Below are 13,614 nucleotides of genomic sequence, written 5' to 3'. Positions count from 1 at the left end.
TGTTGGTGTGTGTTGTTTTTTGTGTGTGTGTGTGTGTGTGTGTGTGTGTGTGTGTGTGTGAGACAAAAAGAGTCCACTAGGTGTCTCAGTGTGTTTATATTATAAGATTATACAGTAAGTGCATCTTCCTCCACAAATTGCGACTCCCTTCTGATACAACTACCACCCTTCCACCAGGTCACTAGGTCTCTTCTTTTTCTCTTTTGCTCTTTTTCTTTATATTGATTTACCTCTCTTCTGTCTGATATCCTCCCATTCCTTTTAGCTCCCATTTTTCTCTTTTTTTGGTTTCTTTTCCTCTTTTCTCTTTAACATTTTCCTCACACCCTCTTCCTCCATGAAAGATGACTTAATTAAATTTTTACAATTGCCACTTTTCGGCCATTCATTCTCTTTCTTAGTAAAAACAGACACACAGAGAAAGATTGAGCAAGAAACAGAACAAAGAATTGAGATAAATAATGAGAATACTAGAAAAATAGCAGGAGAGAGAAAGACTGATGACAAAATTAGGTGGAAAAAGGAGAGTAATGCAACAATAAAGAAAAGCAGGACTAGAAATACAGAAGGTCAAAGAGTGTTACAGAAAAGATAAGGGTGAGAGAGAGAGAGAGAGATTGTGTTTGTGTCACTGTGTGTGTGTGTGTGTGAGAGAGAAAGAGAGTGAAATGGATGGAGAGCAAAAAGGAGGGATGGAGGAAGGAGGGGTTTAATCCGGCTTGGATTATAGTATAAACTGGTCCCAGAGAGCAGGAAGAGATACACTAGAGAGAAAGAGGAAGTCCCACTATCCCTCCATTACTCAATCCATCTAACTCGAAGCGTAATCGTGTTCCAGTGCTGGATGACTTTGGTTTGGATCCACCGGGATGTGAGGTCAGGAATAATTCAGGAAAAGGACGGAAGGAAAAATAGTTTTTTGGGAATATGGGTGCGTGTCCATCTTCGGAATACCTATCTGTCCGATAAAAAGGACTGAAGATAAAAGTTTACCGGGACGACCCAAATCTTTCATCTTTCTCCCTTTTTAACTGGCACCCTGTAGAGACAGAGTGCATGGAGGAGAGAACCGGATAATGAGAGCAGTAGAATAGGATTAGTAGGCGTAGCGCGGGAGGTGTAGGAACATGGCAAAGCTCTGTTGTGACTCCTTGTGCGCAGAAGTGACCTTTGACACTGGAGACAAGAGCTTTCTAGTCTCTATTGTGTGCCAGTATAACCAGCTGAGCTGACATCAAATCTTCAATCACACACTTCTTTTTTGCTATCACTCATATTTGAACTTTCTTTTTTCCAGACCCACATGTCTCAAAGGGAATGGTTTCAAACCTTTGACCACATGACATAGTGAGTAATCTTTTGTGTCATTCTGTCTATAATGATTTGGGGAAGTATTACTTTGAGGCTCCTGCTTGTGTTTCTTTTAAATTAGCACCGTGTGTTTTTGCACAGCACATGTGATTGTTACAATCGTTTGGCTCACAAGTCTTTCCACTCAAAGACTTTGGCTTCTCAGCATCATTCTTGTGACTGCTTTTAGGAAGACATGCTTGCTCTGTTGTTGGATGTTGCATGTTAGCTTTCTGGATCCTTTGCTTTTCCTGCGCAGGCCTCGGACTATCACAGATTCTCCTCGTGTCACTATTTTAGACTGCTCTGTTACAAAGTGTGCCTCTCATCAAGTTTCTGGAGAGTGTCGAGATTTGAACTGTACATGAATATCTTTGAGAAAACTGGATTACATTGTATCTTTGTTGGATGTTTTTAACAATTACTTTACCAGGCAAGTTGAAAAATGGTGTCTTGAATTTCCTCTGTCATTTCAAAATTAGTCAATGTTGTTGTAGTACAAAGTGATATCCAAATTTAAAATGGCTATAATTCATATTTTCATATTAAAACTGAGCACAATGGTGACAAATACAAAAAGAATTATCACCCACTTCTGCAGTTCTGCTCATCCCAATGGAGCTTTTTTTTTAGCTACTTTTAGCTCAGTTTTGGTGGAACAGCCCAAAACTAATCACTCTCACTGCTCTCATAGTAGTTTTTTTTTTTTAACTATCAAGCTCTAAATACCCACTTTACATTACCTACCCAGGACCAATCAACTTCCCTTCTTTTGTGTTTACACTGTGACCTGAGCACATATAATCTCACTATGAGCTGTCCTCATTTTATGCTTTTCTCTTGGCGCCAGCGTGCAACAATTGCTGGACTTATGCAGGTCGTGGCAGCTGCAGGGATGAACCGCTGGAGCTGGGGAAATGCTGGGAATGCTAGTAAATCGGACAAAAGTGGGCCGCACAGAGGGAGGCTGATGATGCTGCTGCTGTGGATTATCCTCCTCAGCTCGCTGTGCCGGATGGTTGACGGCCAGATGAAGCTTTCACCAGAAACGTGAGTGCAGTTCCACTAGAACCCTGACAATAACTTTTTACTCTCAGGGACTGAACAATCAGTGTAAAAAAATATAAAGATCATGCAGGTTTGTGAGAGACATATTCGCGTATGTGGATTTCACTTGCTTTTCACACATAACACACTCATTTTTACTCAATTCATTCAAATATTTTCTCTTGTAGATTTGGATGACATTCATTCCAAGGATCTTAACTTAACTGACCTGGCTTATCCAACCTTTTTACAAATATGTTATCAACCACCTGATTGGATGATTGGAACTATAGATAGATAGATAGATAGATAGATAGATAGACACATATAGTACAACAATCATACTTGTTGGCAATAGCTTAGATAAATGACAGGATTTTTACTGTACATACTTTATATAAATGTTTAATACTGTGAGGTGGACATAGTTTGAGTAATGTAAAAGGTATTGTTATTATTCTATTCTACAAGTCAGATGACCACAAACCTCGTGTTTTATTAAGACATTACTTCAACAAGTGTACCAGGTTATTCCCCGTGGACAACATGGCATGTCCACATGCAGCGTTGTCTTTTTTGAAGCCACACGTGAGATGGATGAGTCAATAGTGTTCTTTCTATTTTAGCTGATTACTCCACACAGATACATATGGCCATATGGGCACCTGTGGGGTGGGGGTGTAGCTAACTGCCAAACTGTCCTACAGCCTCTTTACAGCTACAACTAAGTATGTTTAAGATGGTGTATACATTTTGGGTTGCACAGATATTAATTAAAAAAACAAAGTCATTTTGTTTTTTATTTAGGCTACTTTTTATTATTTAGGTGTTATTTGCTTATCTCTACCAATTTTTCTATTTAGGTCTAATATGCATTTTGCCATAGTAAATTGAAACGTATAGAATACAGTACTTTACACTCATGCTTGTTAAGCATCAGCATGTCAATATTGTCATTGTGAGCCTGTTAGCATGCCAATGTGCATAATGACACCCTTACAGAGCCACTTTCATTTCCGTGGACCGGTATGTTTACTGTATGTCAATCCAATGTGCAGTCAAAGCTTATAGCTTTTTTCACTTAGATCTGTATTGGCAAAAGATTTGCAGCATCAAACAATTACATGAAAGAAAAAAAAAAACTGTTCCGTATTAATAATATAACCCCTTCTTTATGTCCTTTATATGAACTGTAATACGAGTTCCTAAAACCGTATCTAGTCCATGTTCTACCTGGGATAAGTGGTGATTTTCAATAACTCATAATGCCTAATGACTTTCATTATCACACAAGCGTTCACTTTGTAGAACAAGTGATCCATTTTTTTCTCTCACTTTTTCTTTTGGGAATAAAACGCTGTGTTTGTTTGTTCTCCAGAAGCCAGACGAAGCTCTTTTCCCTGAACAGCTTTCAAACCTCCTGCTGACTAAAAACACTAACAGATCAATACACTGCTGTCAGTCCACAATAGTCTATTAACTGAGTGTCTATGTGTGTGTTAAAGTCGAAGGGTTTGAGAGGGACAGAGAAACTCAGTGGAAACACACAGAATTTCTTTACTCACACTGACTGTTTCAGTATATTTTTTGTGTATGTGTGATTTTTTATTTTTGTATTTTTTTTAACTTTGTACAGCTCAGAGAGTGCATGCTTTCACTAGGCAGGCTGGTGTGACGAAGGAGATTAAAGCTTCAGGGAAAGCAGAGTTCGGCAGGCCAACACAGGTCACTGAGCCCAAAGTGCTTCACTCTGCCTGGGGAAGATTTGGCAGCAGGGCCCCTCTGGCTCAAAAAGTTAGTTTAAGGCCAAGAAGGTCAAATCTTTAGCCTCTCAGGAAACATTACTCTGCTGCCAGAAGGAACCACATAGCTGTCAGTAAGGCATCAACAGAATGACAACATTTAAGAAACAATTTAGGAGATAAGCAACCATTTCTGACTGTGTAACGCCATAGATACCCCCCATAAAAACCTACAATTAAAATTTTTATTTTTACTATTTTTCTATGTCATACAAGTTTCACAGTGAGCAATTGCTGCATTTTGCCCTTTCAATAATAATAACTTTATTTGTATAGCACCTTTGATTTGACAGTGGAAACAAAAGCACACATAAATCAATATATAAATATGAACATCAAGTCCCATAAATGCACAACATAGGGATAGTGAAAAAAGCATGATTCACAAAACAAAATGGAATTAACAGGCCGCTTTTTGGGTATACAGAGTTTACTTACTGTGTTGTTCCAGACAATAAATACCCTATTGTCTGGTCTTAATCTGACCTAACTTGGCCTGTACAGTGGTAGTGTAGCCCGTAGCAACATAGCTCTTTAACAGCTCCATATAACTAAAGAACTTCATCATTTATCTGTCGAAACATTTGACATTTATCCGTCATAACATTTTACCACCTTAAAACAGTTACAATGATCAGACTAATTTCAAGGCAACAGTCAAGAGAGCCTTTGATATCCCTGAATGAAGAATATGATACTGAAACTGATATGTACAGTACAACACACCTACCTAGCACCTCTACGTTTTCAAGTCTACAAATAATCAGCCAGTTTTCAGTCACAGTTTTTTTTTGTATCGAGGCTGGCAGTCTATATGACAAGCCTGCCTGCTACGACTCCCCATAGATTGAGCCATCTGTCACATCCTGTCTACTCTCTAACCTCTATTACCTTTCATTGGCTGCATTCACATGAAGGATTTGTAGAATTACTGCATGTTATTGAGCGCGGAGTATCCCTTGACCTGGCAGACCGTCATCTTTTATTGTCACCTTAACAGTAATCTGTTATAATCTGTCATTGGCGAATGCAAGGTAACCTCTTATCATGATTGGCCGCACACTTTTCATGGTCACCTTCAACACAGACGGTCTCGTTAGCCCTTATTTTTCAGGCACGATGCAAGTGAAATCTCTTGGACAGAGGGTGTTGGAGAAACAGTTCTTATCTTTTTCTTAAGTTAGCTGTTTAGCCTTTCTTATTGCACTGTGTTCCACTTAAGGGAAGTCAGGTACTTTACTTTCCTGCTTTTGGCTATGAAATAAGTTAAATTTATTATTTTTTCCACAATTGTTTGTGATATATATGACAATGAACCATTATTAATTATGAAATTTATCTTAGAGTGCTGTTAGGTTTAAAGCCTCAAGTAAAAAAAAAAAAAACCTCACAGACACGGACTGGCTTTTCTTTGGCAAAGGGGAATGAGCTCTGAAAATTATTTCAGCAGTCTTTCCAAAGCTCTCATCCCCTGCTCTGCCGTTTTATTAATTGGGCGTGAACAGAAAGTTGATTTACATAATGGGTGTAGTATATTGTTGATTTACATAAATGTGGGTTAGTGTATCATAATATTTACTTTACTATTGGTAAACAATAGCTCCTTTTTCACACAGTCTCAGCTGCAAATTTTTATCTTATCTTACTCTGCTGGCCAGACACTCTTATGTCTGGCTCTCCTCGTCTCAATGTTTTCCTTCATTTCTCAAAGTTTCAAATATTCTCATGATGACTATTAAACAATATAATTTTGTTCAGTTCCCACAAGTGCATGTCAACAAATAAACCCAAATTCGGTTTATTGCAATTATTTTCTATTACTTTCCTGAAGAGGGTTACTTTTATTAAGGTACAATACAAGTAAACCTGCCTTGCCTTTTAAGTTATTGCATTGTTTTCTCTGTGTGCAGGGTGCAGCAGTGGGCTGTTTCCTTTGGCAAAGAGATAGCTGCCCTGTCCACAAGATACTCTGGATCTAAACTGCTGCAGAAGGTAAGAGATCACACACAAAAGCTTGTGCGCACATTAATACAGGCTCACACAAGTACACACACATGTTAGACAGATGCACAAATACACATGCTTAAAAACAGAAGTACACATACAGTATATACACAAAGTTCAAATGTTTTCCAAGGCATCACATTTTTGTGTTTTTTGAGGTGAATTAAGATGCATCATGTTGTGTTTTAGTAATTCCCCAGTTCAGACACACAAATCAGTGATGATGAGGGGGAGGTGATGATGGTTGTGGTGGGGATTTAATCCCTTTAGGGATTGATTATCCCTAACATACAGTACACGGCAATACCAGAGAAGGTACATGTAATTTGTAAATTTGCAGTGTTACAGCAGCAAAGGGGATAGTGCAAAAAAAACAAGAGGCATCAGCAAAGAATGCAAGATATAAACAGTAAAAATAAAAAAAAGCAGTAGAAAAACAGTGAACAGTTAGAGTTGGCGGCTGGCAAATAGAAACTAGAAAGACAAGGAATGAAATGTAAGACACAAACTTAACTGCAGTGACATAAATGCACTTTAGGGTAAGAGAGACAGTTGAATATAGAACACGTGACATCATCACATCAGACTGAGTCGGGCGGGGTCTCTATCTCTTCCCGCTTCCCTCTGCTCCATCGACCAATGGGATCACGACTGACTGGCATACATTTGCTGTACAACATCTGCACATGGCCCAGAGACCAATGTGATGACACACTTAATTCAAAAACACATAAATACACTCACACACATACACACGTGTGTTGACTTTTAAAACCATTAACGTGCTTTACCAATACATACAGTACATAAAATACCATACTGTATGTACTGTAGCACATTGAAATGAGCTGAATTTGACAAGTGTTCATTTTTGTGTGACTCACCATTGTACTAAAGAAGGGGTTGCGTGTGTGTGTGTGTGTGTGTGTGTGTGTGTGTGTGTGTGTGTGTGTGTGTGTGTGTGTGTGTGTGTGTGTGTGTGTGTTTTAGTAATTAGGATGTTCAGTCTTTCTCTGCATGCCACCCTGTAGAATCCCTAGCAGGCCCATTCACCATCTGCCGCACACACACACACACACACACACACACACACACACACACACACACACAAACTGTGTTTACAGAGACATGCACCTACTGAGCATCTCCCTCTAAAGTCTAAATCTTTATTTTCATTTTACCACACGATTTTCATTTTGTACAGAACAAAACTTCCATCAATCTAGCTGCACAAATAGCTAACTCCCACAGATTTCTTCCAAAAGAAAACCCAGCAGTAGTAGTTTGTTGTTTGTACCTGTATTGTAGACTGGATTAACCTGAGATACCCTCAATATTTAGTTGGTAGAAACAGTTTTCCAGATTAAGAACCACACAGGATGTAAAATACTAACTAACTTGAACAAGCAGCCCCAGAAACAGCAGCAGTAATAGTTGCTGTAGTACCAGTATCAGTAATATTAGTATTTATATATTATGCCGGTTTAAGTCTCCTAGTTGCACACTTTATCCTTTTATTTAGTCAGCGATGTGTAAAAAGCACCTAGTGCATGCATTTAATCTTGGAAACAAGAAGCCATTAATCACCCACCTCTGTGTAATCGATGGCTTTCTCATTATCTGTGGATCATTTAGTGACTTTGTCTTCTTGCCTGAGTAAACTAAACAAGACATTCAGTGTTTGAGTTTAAGTTTGAAGATAAGACAGAAACTGTTGGACCTTTACCTTTGTTGGAAAGAGGTTTTTATAGTTAGTTTCTGTAGGCTCTAATGGAGCTCCTTATCATTCCTTTTCTCATTTATATCTGTTTGTTTCTTCCATCTGTCTAATTCAGTGTGTCTCTCTCTCCACTGTAAGAAGAATTGAAAAGAATCATCTTTGAAAGTGAAAATATAACATATATCTTAATTTAAATGACAAATTCGGCATCTAGTTCTTTTTTCCCCACAGCTTTTTAAATTATCAGAAATTATTTTTAGGTCAACAGGCTAAACGTTGTAACTGACAACTTGCTAAGGGCCTTTCTCCACCCGTTAGGAACTCTGGGAACTAGGGATTTCCCATTAACAAAACCATTTTTTTGACAAATTTGATAACCTGTTCTCATCTAATCATCCCACTGAAGGTAAAAATAAACGAGTCCATCACCAAAACAAACATTTACTTGGAACCTGTTATCTGCCACCGCAACTTATGCTTTTATCATCAGTGCCGGAAATTAACCTTTCAGTTTACATACAGCAACAGCACCAGATCTCTTAAATTATATCTATGTAGCTGCTCAAATTTAATAGTAGAGTACAAATACATTAAAACATGCACAGATGTCAAGCAGGAGGTGCAGTATGCAATAAATGGTTTTCTTGTGGCATCACTCTGTCAAATTGCAGATTAGAGAGGGTGTCTGGGGAGGGGATGAAGTCTGGGCTTGACCCCCATCTGTACTGCAAACTGCGTGGTGTGTGTGTGTGTGCGCACACACACACACACACACACACACACACACACACACACACACACCACGTGTATGATTGTACAATACCAGGATATCTCTTCTATGGTTATGTATTCTCTGTTGTTTTCCATTGTGTATTCAAGCAAGATATTGTATGTAACTTTTAAATGTAAAAATACAGTGGCATCAGGTGGTAGTCAAAAGGAAGGCAATATATCATAAACCTTACTCTCTGAGTCTTGTGTTTTATGATTTGAAGGAGCTTATGGGACATTTTCTCTAGAAGAATGCTCTGTTAATAATAACAATAGCACTGCCACAATAATGAGCCAACTGCTTCTGTTTTCAAGAAATACAAGGATGTCGAGGGTATGGTGAAGATAGAGGAGGTGGACGGAAAGGAGCTAGTGAAAAAGTTTGCTGAAGAGATGGAGGAGATGCTCGGGAGGAAGATGAAATCTGTGAAGGTAATACTAATACATTCTGTTTAAGCAAAAACACATGTTATGGAAACCAATTTCAGATGAGCTCTTCTACAGACATGACCTTCATAAACAAAGATCAAGTGAACAATTGCTGCAGGTTTAGTTCGGACTTGATAGTCTTACTTACATGGACAGAGTGTATCCTTAACCTGCTGTATTTTCATCACAGAGATTAGCGGAAGCAGCAGAGGATGCTGACCTTTACCATGAGTACAATGAAACACTGAAGGTAATAACCTCTGTGTACAGTTTGTGACTTTTGAGACAATATACTGTATGCGTAGTCTAACACAGGCGGGAAGATTATGTAACCACTGATTTATACCCAAAATATGCTATTCTTTACCTGTACCCCTTCTTGGTGGTGTCAACAGTATTGTACTATCACCATCATAGCCATAACTATATTAAAGATGTTCTGCTTGTGTCACATATTTGTCACCTCCTTTCCCCTCATTCACACTGTGTTGAACATAAGCATACAGGACCTCTACTAATAGCAAATATGCAAAGTTAACTGAGGATTTTACAGACCACACAGAAGAATAATCTGTATAAACTGAGTTTTTGAACGTCTCTTTAATATTTCATCATCAAATAATCTACGAGGTCATCATTCTTTACTTTTCTCTCTAGTTTGAATACTTTAACTCCATGCTCATCAACTCGGTGGATGAAGCTGGGAATGCATTGTCGCTGGGAGGAGAATTCCCTCTGGAGAAAAATGAACACTTCAATAAACTGCCTGTCAACACAAAACTGAGTAACATACAAGTCCCTACTAATGTTTACAACAGAGGTACAGAAGCGTGAACACACATGCAGCTTTTATTCCCTTGCACATACTGTATAACACATCTGGTTGACAGTCGAAAATCAATTTCCTTCTTTCTCTCTCTTTCTGTAGATCCAGCTATTCTAAACGGAGCCTATATGTCTGAGGCCCTGAATGATGTGTTCATTGAAAACTTCCAGAAAGATCCAACTCTTACCTGGCAGTACTTTGGCAGTGCTGCAGGCTTCTTCAGACTGTACCCAGGTACTTACACATCCTACATTTGGGAAATCCTGCATTCTTCTCATTTGCACATTTATCCTGTTTCTGCACGGTGTTAAGACAACATGAACAGGGCTGTAGATAAACGTTCAGCTACACAAGCCAAACAGTATACTTACACAGCAACTGACGATGCAGGAAGCTGTCTGTCAACCATGATGACTCATTCTCTCCTGTGTATGTGTGTGTGTGTGTGTGTGTGTGTGTGTGTGTGTGTGTGTGTGTGTGTGTGTGTGTGTGTGTGTGTGTGTGTGTGTGTAATTAGCAGAGGATTTGTGAAACAGCTTGTTTTACTCAACTGCTATCTCATCCATCTCTCCCTCATTTGATCTGTCACTATCCATCCATGCATCCATTTGTTCATCCATCCACCACACCAGACCGCAAAAGAGCAGTTCTGAGCATCTGCCTTTGCTAAATCTCTCCATCTTTCTTTCTGTCTCTAGGGATCCAGTGGATTCCAGATGAAAATGGTGTGGTCACCTTTGATTGCAGAAACAGAAATTGGTAAGGCTATATTCCCATCAACATCAGTTGTACTTCCTTATTGATGCCTTTTGAAGGGTTGTAGCTCTCTGTATAATTTATACTGTACGTGCAGGATAGTGCTTCTAATGAATGGCAGAAGAACCATAACAACTCAGCTCAACCTGAAGCAACAAACCCTACTTACAGTATGTGTCCTGACACTCCAAGCCAGCAGTCATTGGGTGCCACTCATGTCTATGGCTGACCATCAATTGTAGTTTTTTTAGTGTGTCTGGCAAGTTGGCACCAGTCTGCCCATATTAGAGACCATTTGGCCAATTGAGCATGTTGAATCAGCTATGGAGGCAGTCAGTGAAAGGGGGAGAAGTTTTTCTGATTAGCCTCTCAAATTAGTGTCTTTACCCATTAAGTGCAGTTTTCTCCTTGTTTTGCCTTTTAACAGAAGTTCTAAGGTGATGTGGTTTGGTACAAAAGCATTTTATCGGTCAGACTTTGTCTGTGTCAACTTACCAAAAGATTATACTATTGTTTAAGTTTATGCTCTGTTCAATCAAAAAAAGTAGATAGTTAATAGAGAGACAGAACCCAGGTTTGACAGAGGTGCATATTGTTTAATCTGGCCAGAGGGTAGACACTTTGTTGCAGGCTGCACAGTTGGACATGTAGAGTAACAGATAGTTGTTAGGGCTTTCATCAGTTGTGGTCAAATAAATCAGCTCATCTCATCTACATTAAAAGTAGCTCTCTATCTCCTGTTACCATAAGAGAGAATTGTGGCTGCTGCCTGTTTCAAAGACAAATGAATACACATCAATGGCACAAGACCTGTTTGAGGCTTGCTTATACATCAGCAGCTGTATAGCCTTTTACAAATAATAATAATAATAATAATAATAATAATGATAATGATAATAATAATAATGCATTTTATTTATATAGCACTTTTTGCAACACTCAAACACACTTTAGAGAGTTTTAAAAGGAAATGCACATACTACAAAAAAAACACAAACTAAAATACACACATTAATCAAACATTAAAAGCGTGTCAATAAAGCTGGGAATAATGCTTTTTTCACAGCAGACATTACTTGTCTTAGTGGTCAAAGGACAGGTGCTACTACTAACAGTGGCTCAGTTAGATTAAAGTGTCCCAGTAAACCATGGCAATGTGACAGTGAGCCAGCATGCACAATACCAGGACCCTGAAATTCATCATTCATTTTATTATTTACACCTGCTGTGACATGTGGGAATGTCTTACCTATAAAAGGTTGGATTACTGTTTGGTAAGGTAAATCAAGTTCCAAGAACTCGTGGTCCTCAGACATAACTGATTCCTGGAAGGTTGCAGATGTCCAATACTGTAGGGGAAATCTAATCCATGTTAATGAGCTTGGAAATCAGGGGATGGTGATAAGGAGATGAAGAGAAGCATGGATGAAAGAACAGAGGAACAAATTAAAGGATGAGGCTTCAACTCTGCCCGTTCTGTTCTGTCTGTCTGCTAGACTAATGGTAATTAACATAGAGTCTCTGTTCATGGCTGAATGTCATTGAGTTGGCATTATAAAGGTTAAGTCTTTAATGCTTCCTACCTCAGCTGTTTGTCACTTTCTAGGTATATCCAGGCTGCCACTTCGCCTAAAGATGTGGTAATCGTGGTGGATGTCAGTGGCAGTATGAAGGGACTCAGATTGACCATAGCCAAACACACCATCAATACAATCCTGGATACACTGGGAGAAAATGACTTTGTTAACATAATAGCTGTAAGTACACACACACACACACACACACACACACACACACACAAATACACAAAACACACACATTCGAGCAGGTTGATAGGTGTGACGTTGAGATTAACACCCTAACACACAAATACACAGAAGGCTTATACTCAGGTACAGACAGTACAGAGACTCGGGAGAATACACGGAAATTGACACACACATGCAAACAGGCGCAAACACACACATCAAACATTCAATTAGCACAAGGCATTTACTTTCAGTAACATCAAAGCTTCAAAATTCATTTTTGTTTTTAGGTTTTTCAGGATTCTGGCTGCACAAAGCCCTCCAACCATAAATCGGTGTAATAAGCTAGGTTTATCCTGGTATTACTGCGTGTGTAATCATACGCCTCTTGCAAATCTGCTGCCCTTAAGCTGTTTTTACACAGAATTTAAAGCTACACCACTTCTTTTATGGGGGTGACCATGCAAGCAAAAAGAGTGGGAGTTCAATTTTAAACATAGATATCCTTGTAAGAAATAACATAATGCAATTTAACTTTGAACTTGACTTGACTAGTGTCAGTGGAAAAAACAAAGTAACAGCTTCCAGGAATATAAACACCACATCCAAATTACCAACTTTAAACACTGAAATCCATCTGAAAAACAATAAATATTAGACCTCTAGAAAGTAAAAAAGACATTGTATTACATACGTCGTAATTATACAGCACTCAAATATTTGAACGTACATATATGCATATTATTAGGAGTTAAATAGTTTCTGTGTTACAGATTCACTCGTTGGCTGGAATAAATAAGCGTAATAAAGTTAAGGGATATTGCGATATTTAGGGATTGATTGAGATTTGAGGCTAGTACAACTTCAATAACTTGTACCTTTTATAAAGGTTAAATATGCTGACTGTTGATCATGTGGCTCGTTGATTTTATTGGGTTACATATTTGATTTCTCTCTCCAGTACAGTGACTATGTTCGCTACGTGGAGCCCTGCTTCAAGGGCACGCTGGTACAAGCTGATCTGGATAACAGAGAGGTAACTTGAACTGCACACACACACACACAGAAAAGAGACAAAAGCAAGACAGCTAATTAATTCAGTTAACCTCTGCTAACCTATCAATCTTCAATCAACTGTTATCTCACCAATCTTGTAAAGAT

At 38.7% G+C, this 13,614-nt stretch overlaps 1 protein-coding gene across 5 annotated transcripts in view; it reads left to right on the top strand.

Annotated features, from left to right (window-relative positions):
- Positions 1 to 705: 705 nt before the first annotated feature.
- Positions 706 to 13,614, top strand: part of cacna2d4a (calcium channel, voltage-dependent, alpha 2/delta subunit 4a) — an 82,414-nt gene continuing 69,505 nt past the window's right edge. For 2 of the 5 annotated variants that reach the window (XM_032504782.1, XM_032504783.1), the window contains exons 1-10: positions 707 to 1,347; positions 2,201 to 2,400; positions 6,110 to 6,191; positions 9,010 to 9,126; positions 9,314 to 9,373; positions 9,781 to 9,943; positions 10,052 to 10,183; positions 10,648 to 10,708; positions 12,312 to 12,462; positions 13,415 to 13,489. In XM_032504782.1, the coding sequence (XP_032360673.1) occupies positions 2,222 to 2,400; positions 6,110 to 6,191; positions 9,010 to 9,126; positions 9,314 to 9,373; positions 9,781 to 9,943; positions 10,052 to 10,183; positions 10,648 to 10,708; positions 12,312 to 12,462; positions 13,415 to 13,489 (1,020 nt within the window). In that variant the 5' untranslated portion in view covers positions 707 to 1,347; positions 2,201 to 2,221. Of the gene's footprint in view, positions 1,348 to 2,200; positions 2,401 to 6,109; positions 6,192 to 9,009; positions 9,127 to 9,313; positions 9,374 to 9,780; positions 9,944 to 10,051; positions 10,184 to 10,647; positions 10,709 to 12,311; positions 12,463 to 13,414; positions 13,490 to 13,614 lie in introns of all 5 variants that reach the window. The other 3 variants (XM_032504779.1, XM_032504780.1, XM_032504781.1) reach the window with 3 other exon arrangements.

The sequence above is a fragment of the Etheostoma spectabile genome, chromosome 23 (genome assembly GCF_008692095.1).
Source record: "Etheostoma spectabile isolate EspeVRDwgs_2016 chromosome 23, UIUC_Espe_1.0, whole genome shotgun sequence".
NCBI classification, from domain to species: Eukaryota; Metazoa; Chordata; class Actinopteri; order Perciformes; family Percidae; genus Etheostoma; species Etheostoma spectabile.
The sequence above is the reverse complement of the archived record's forward strand: the minus strand, read 5'-3'. Positions and strand labels throughout refer to the sequence as shown.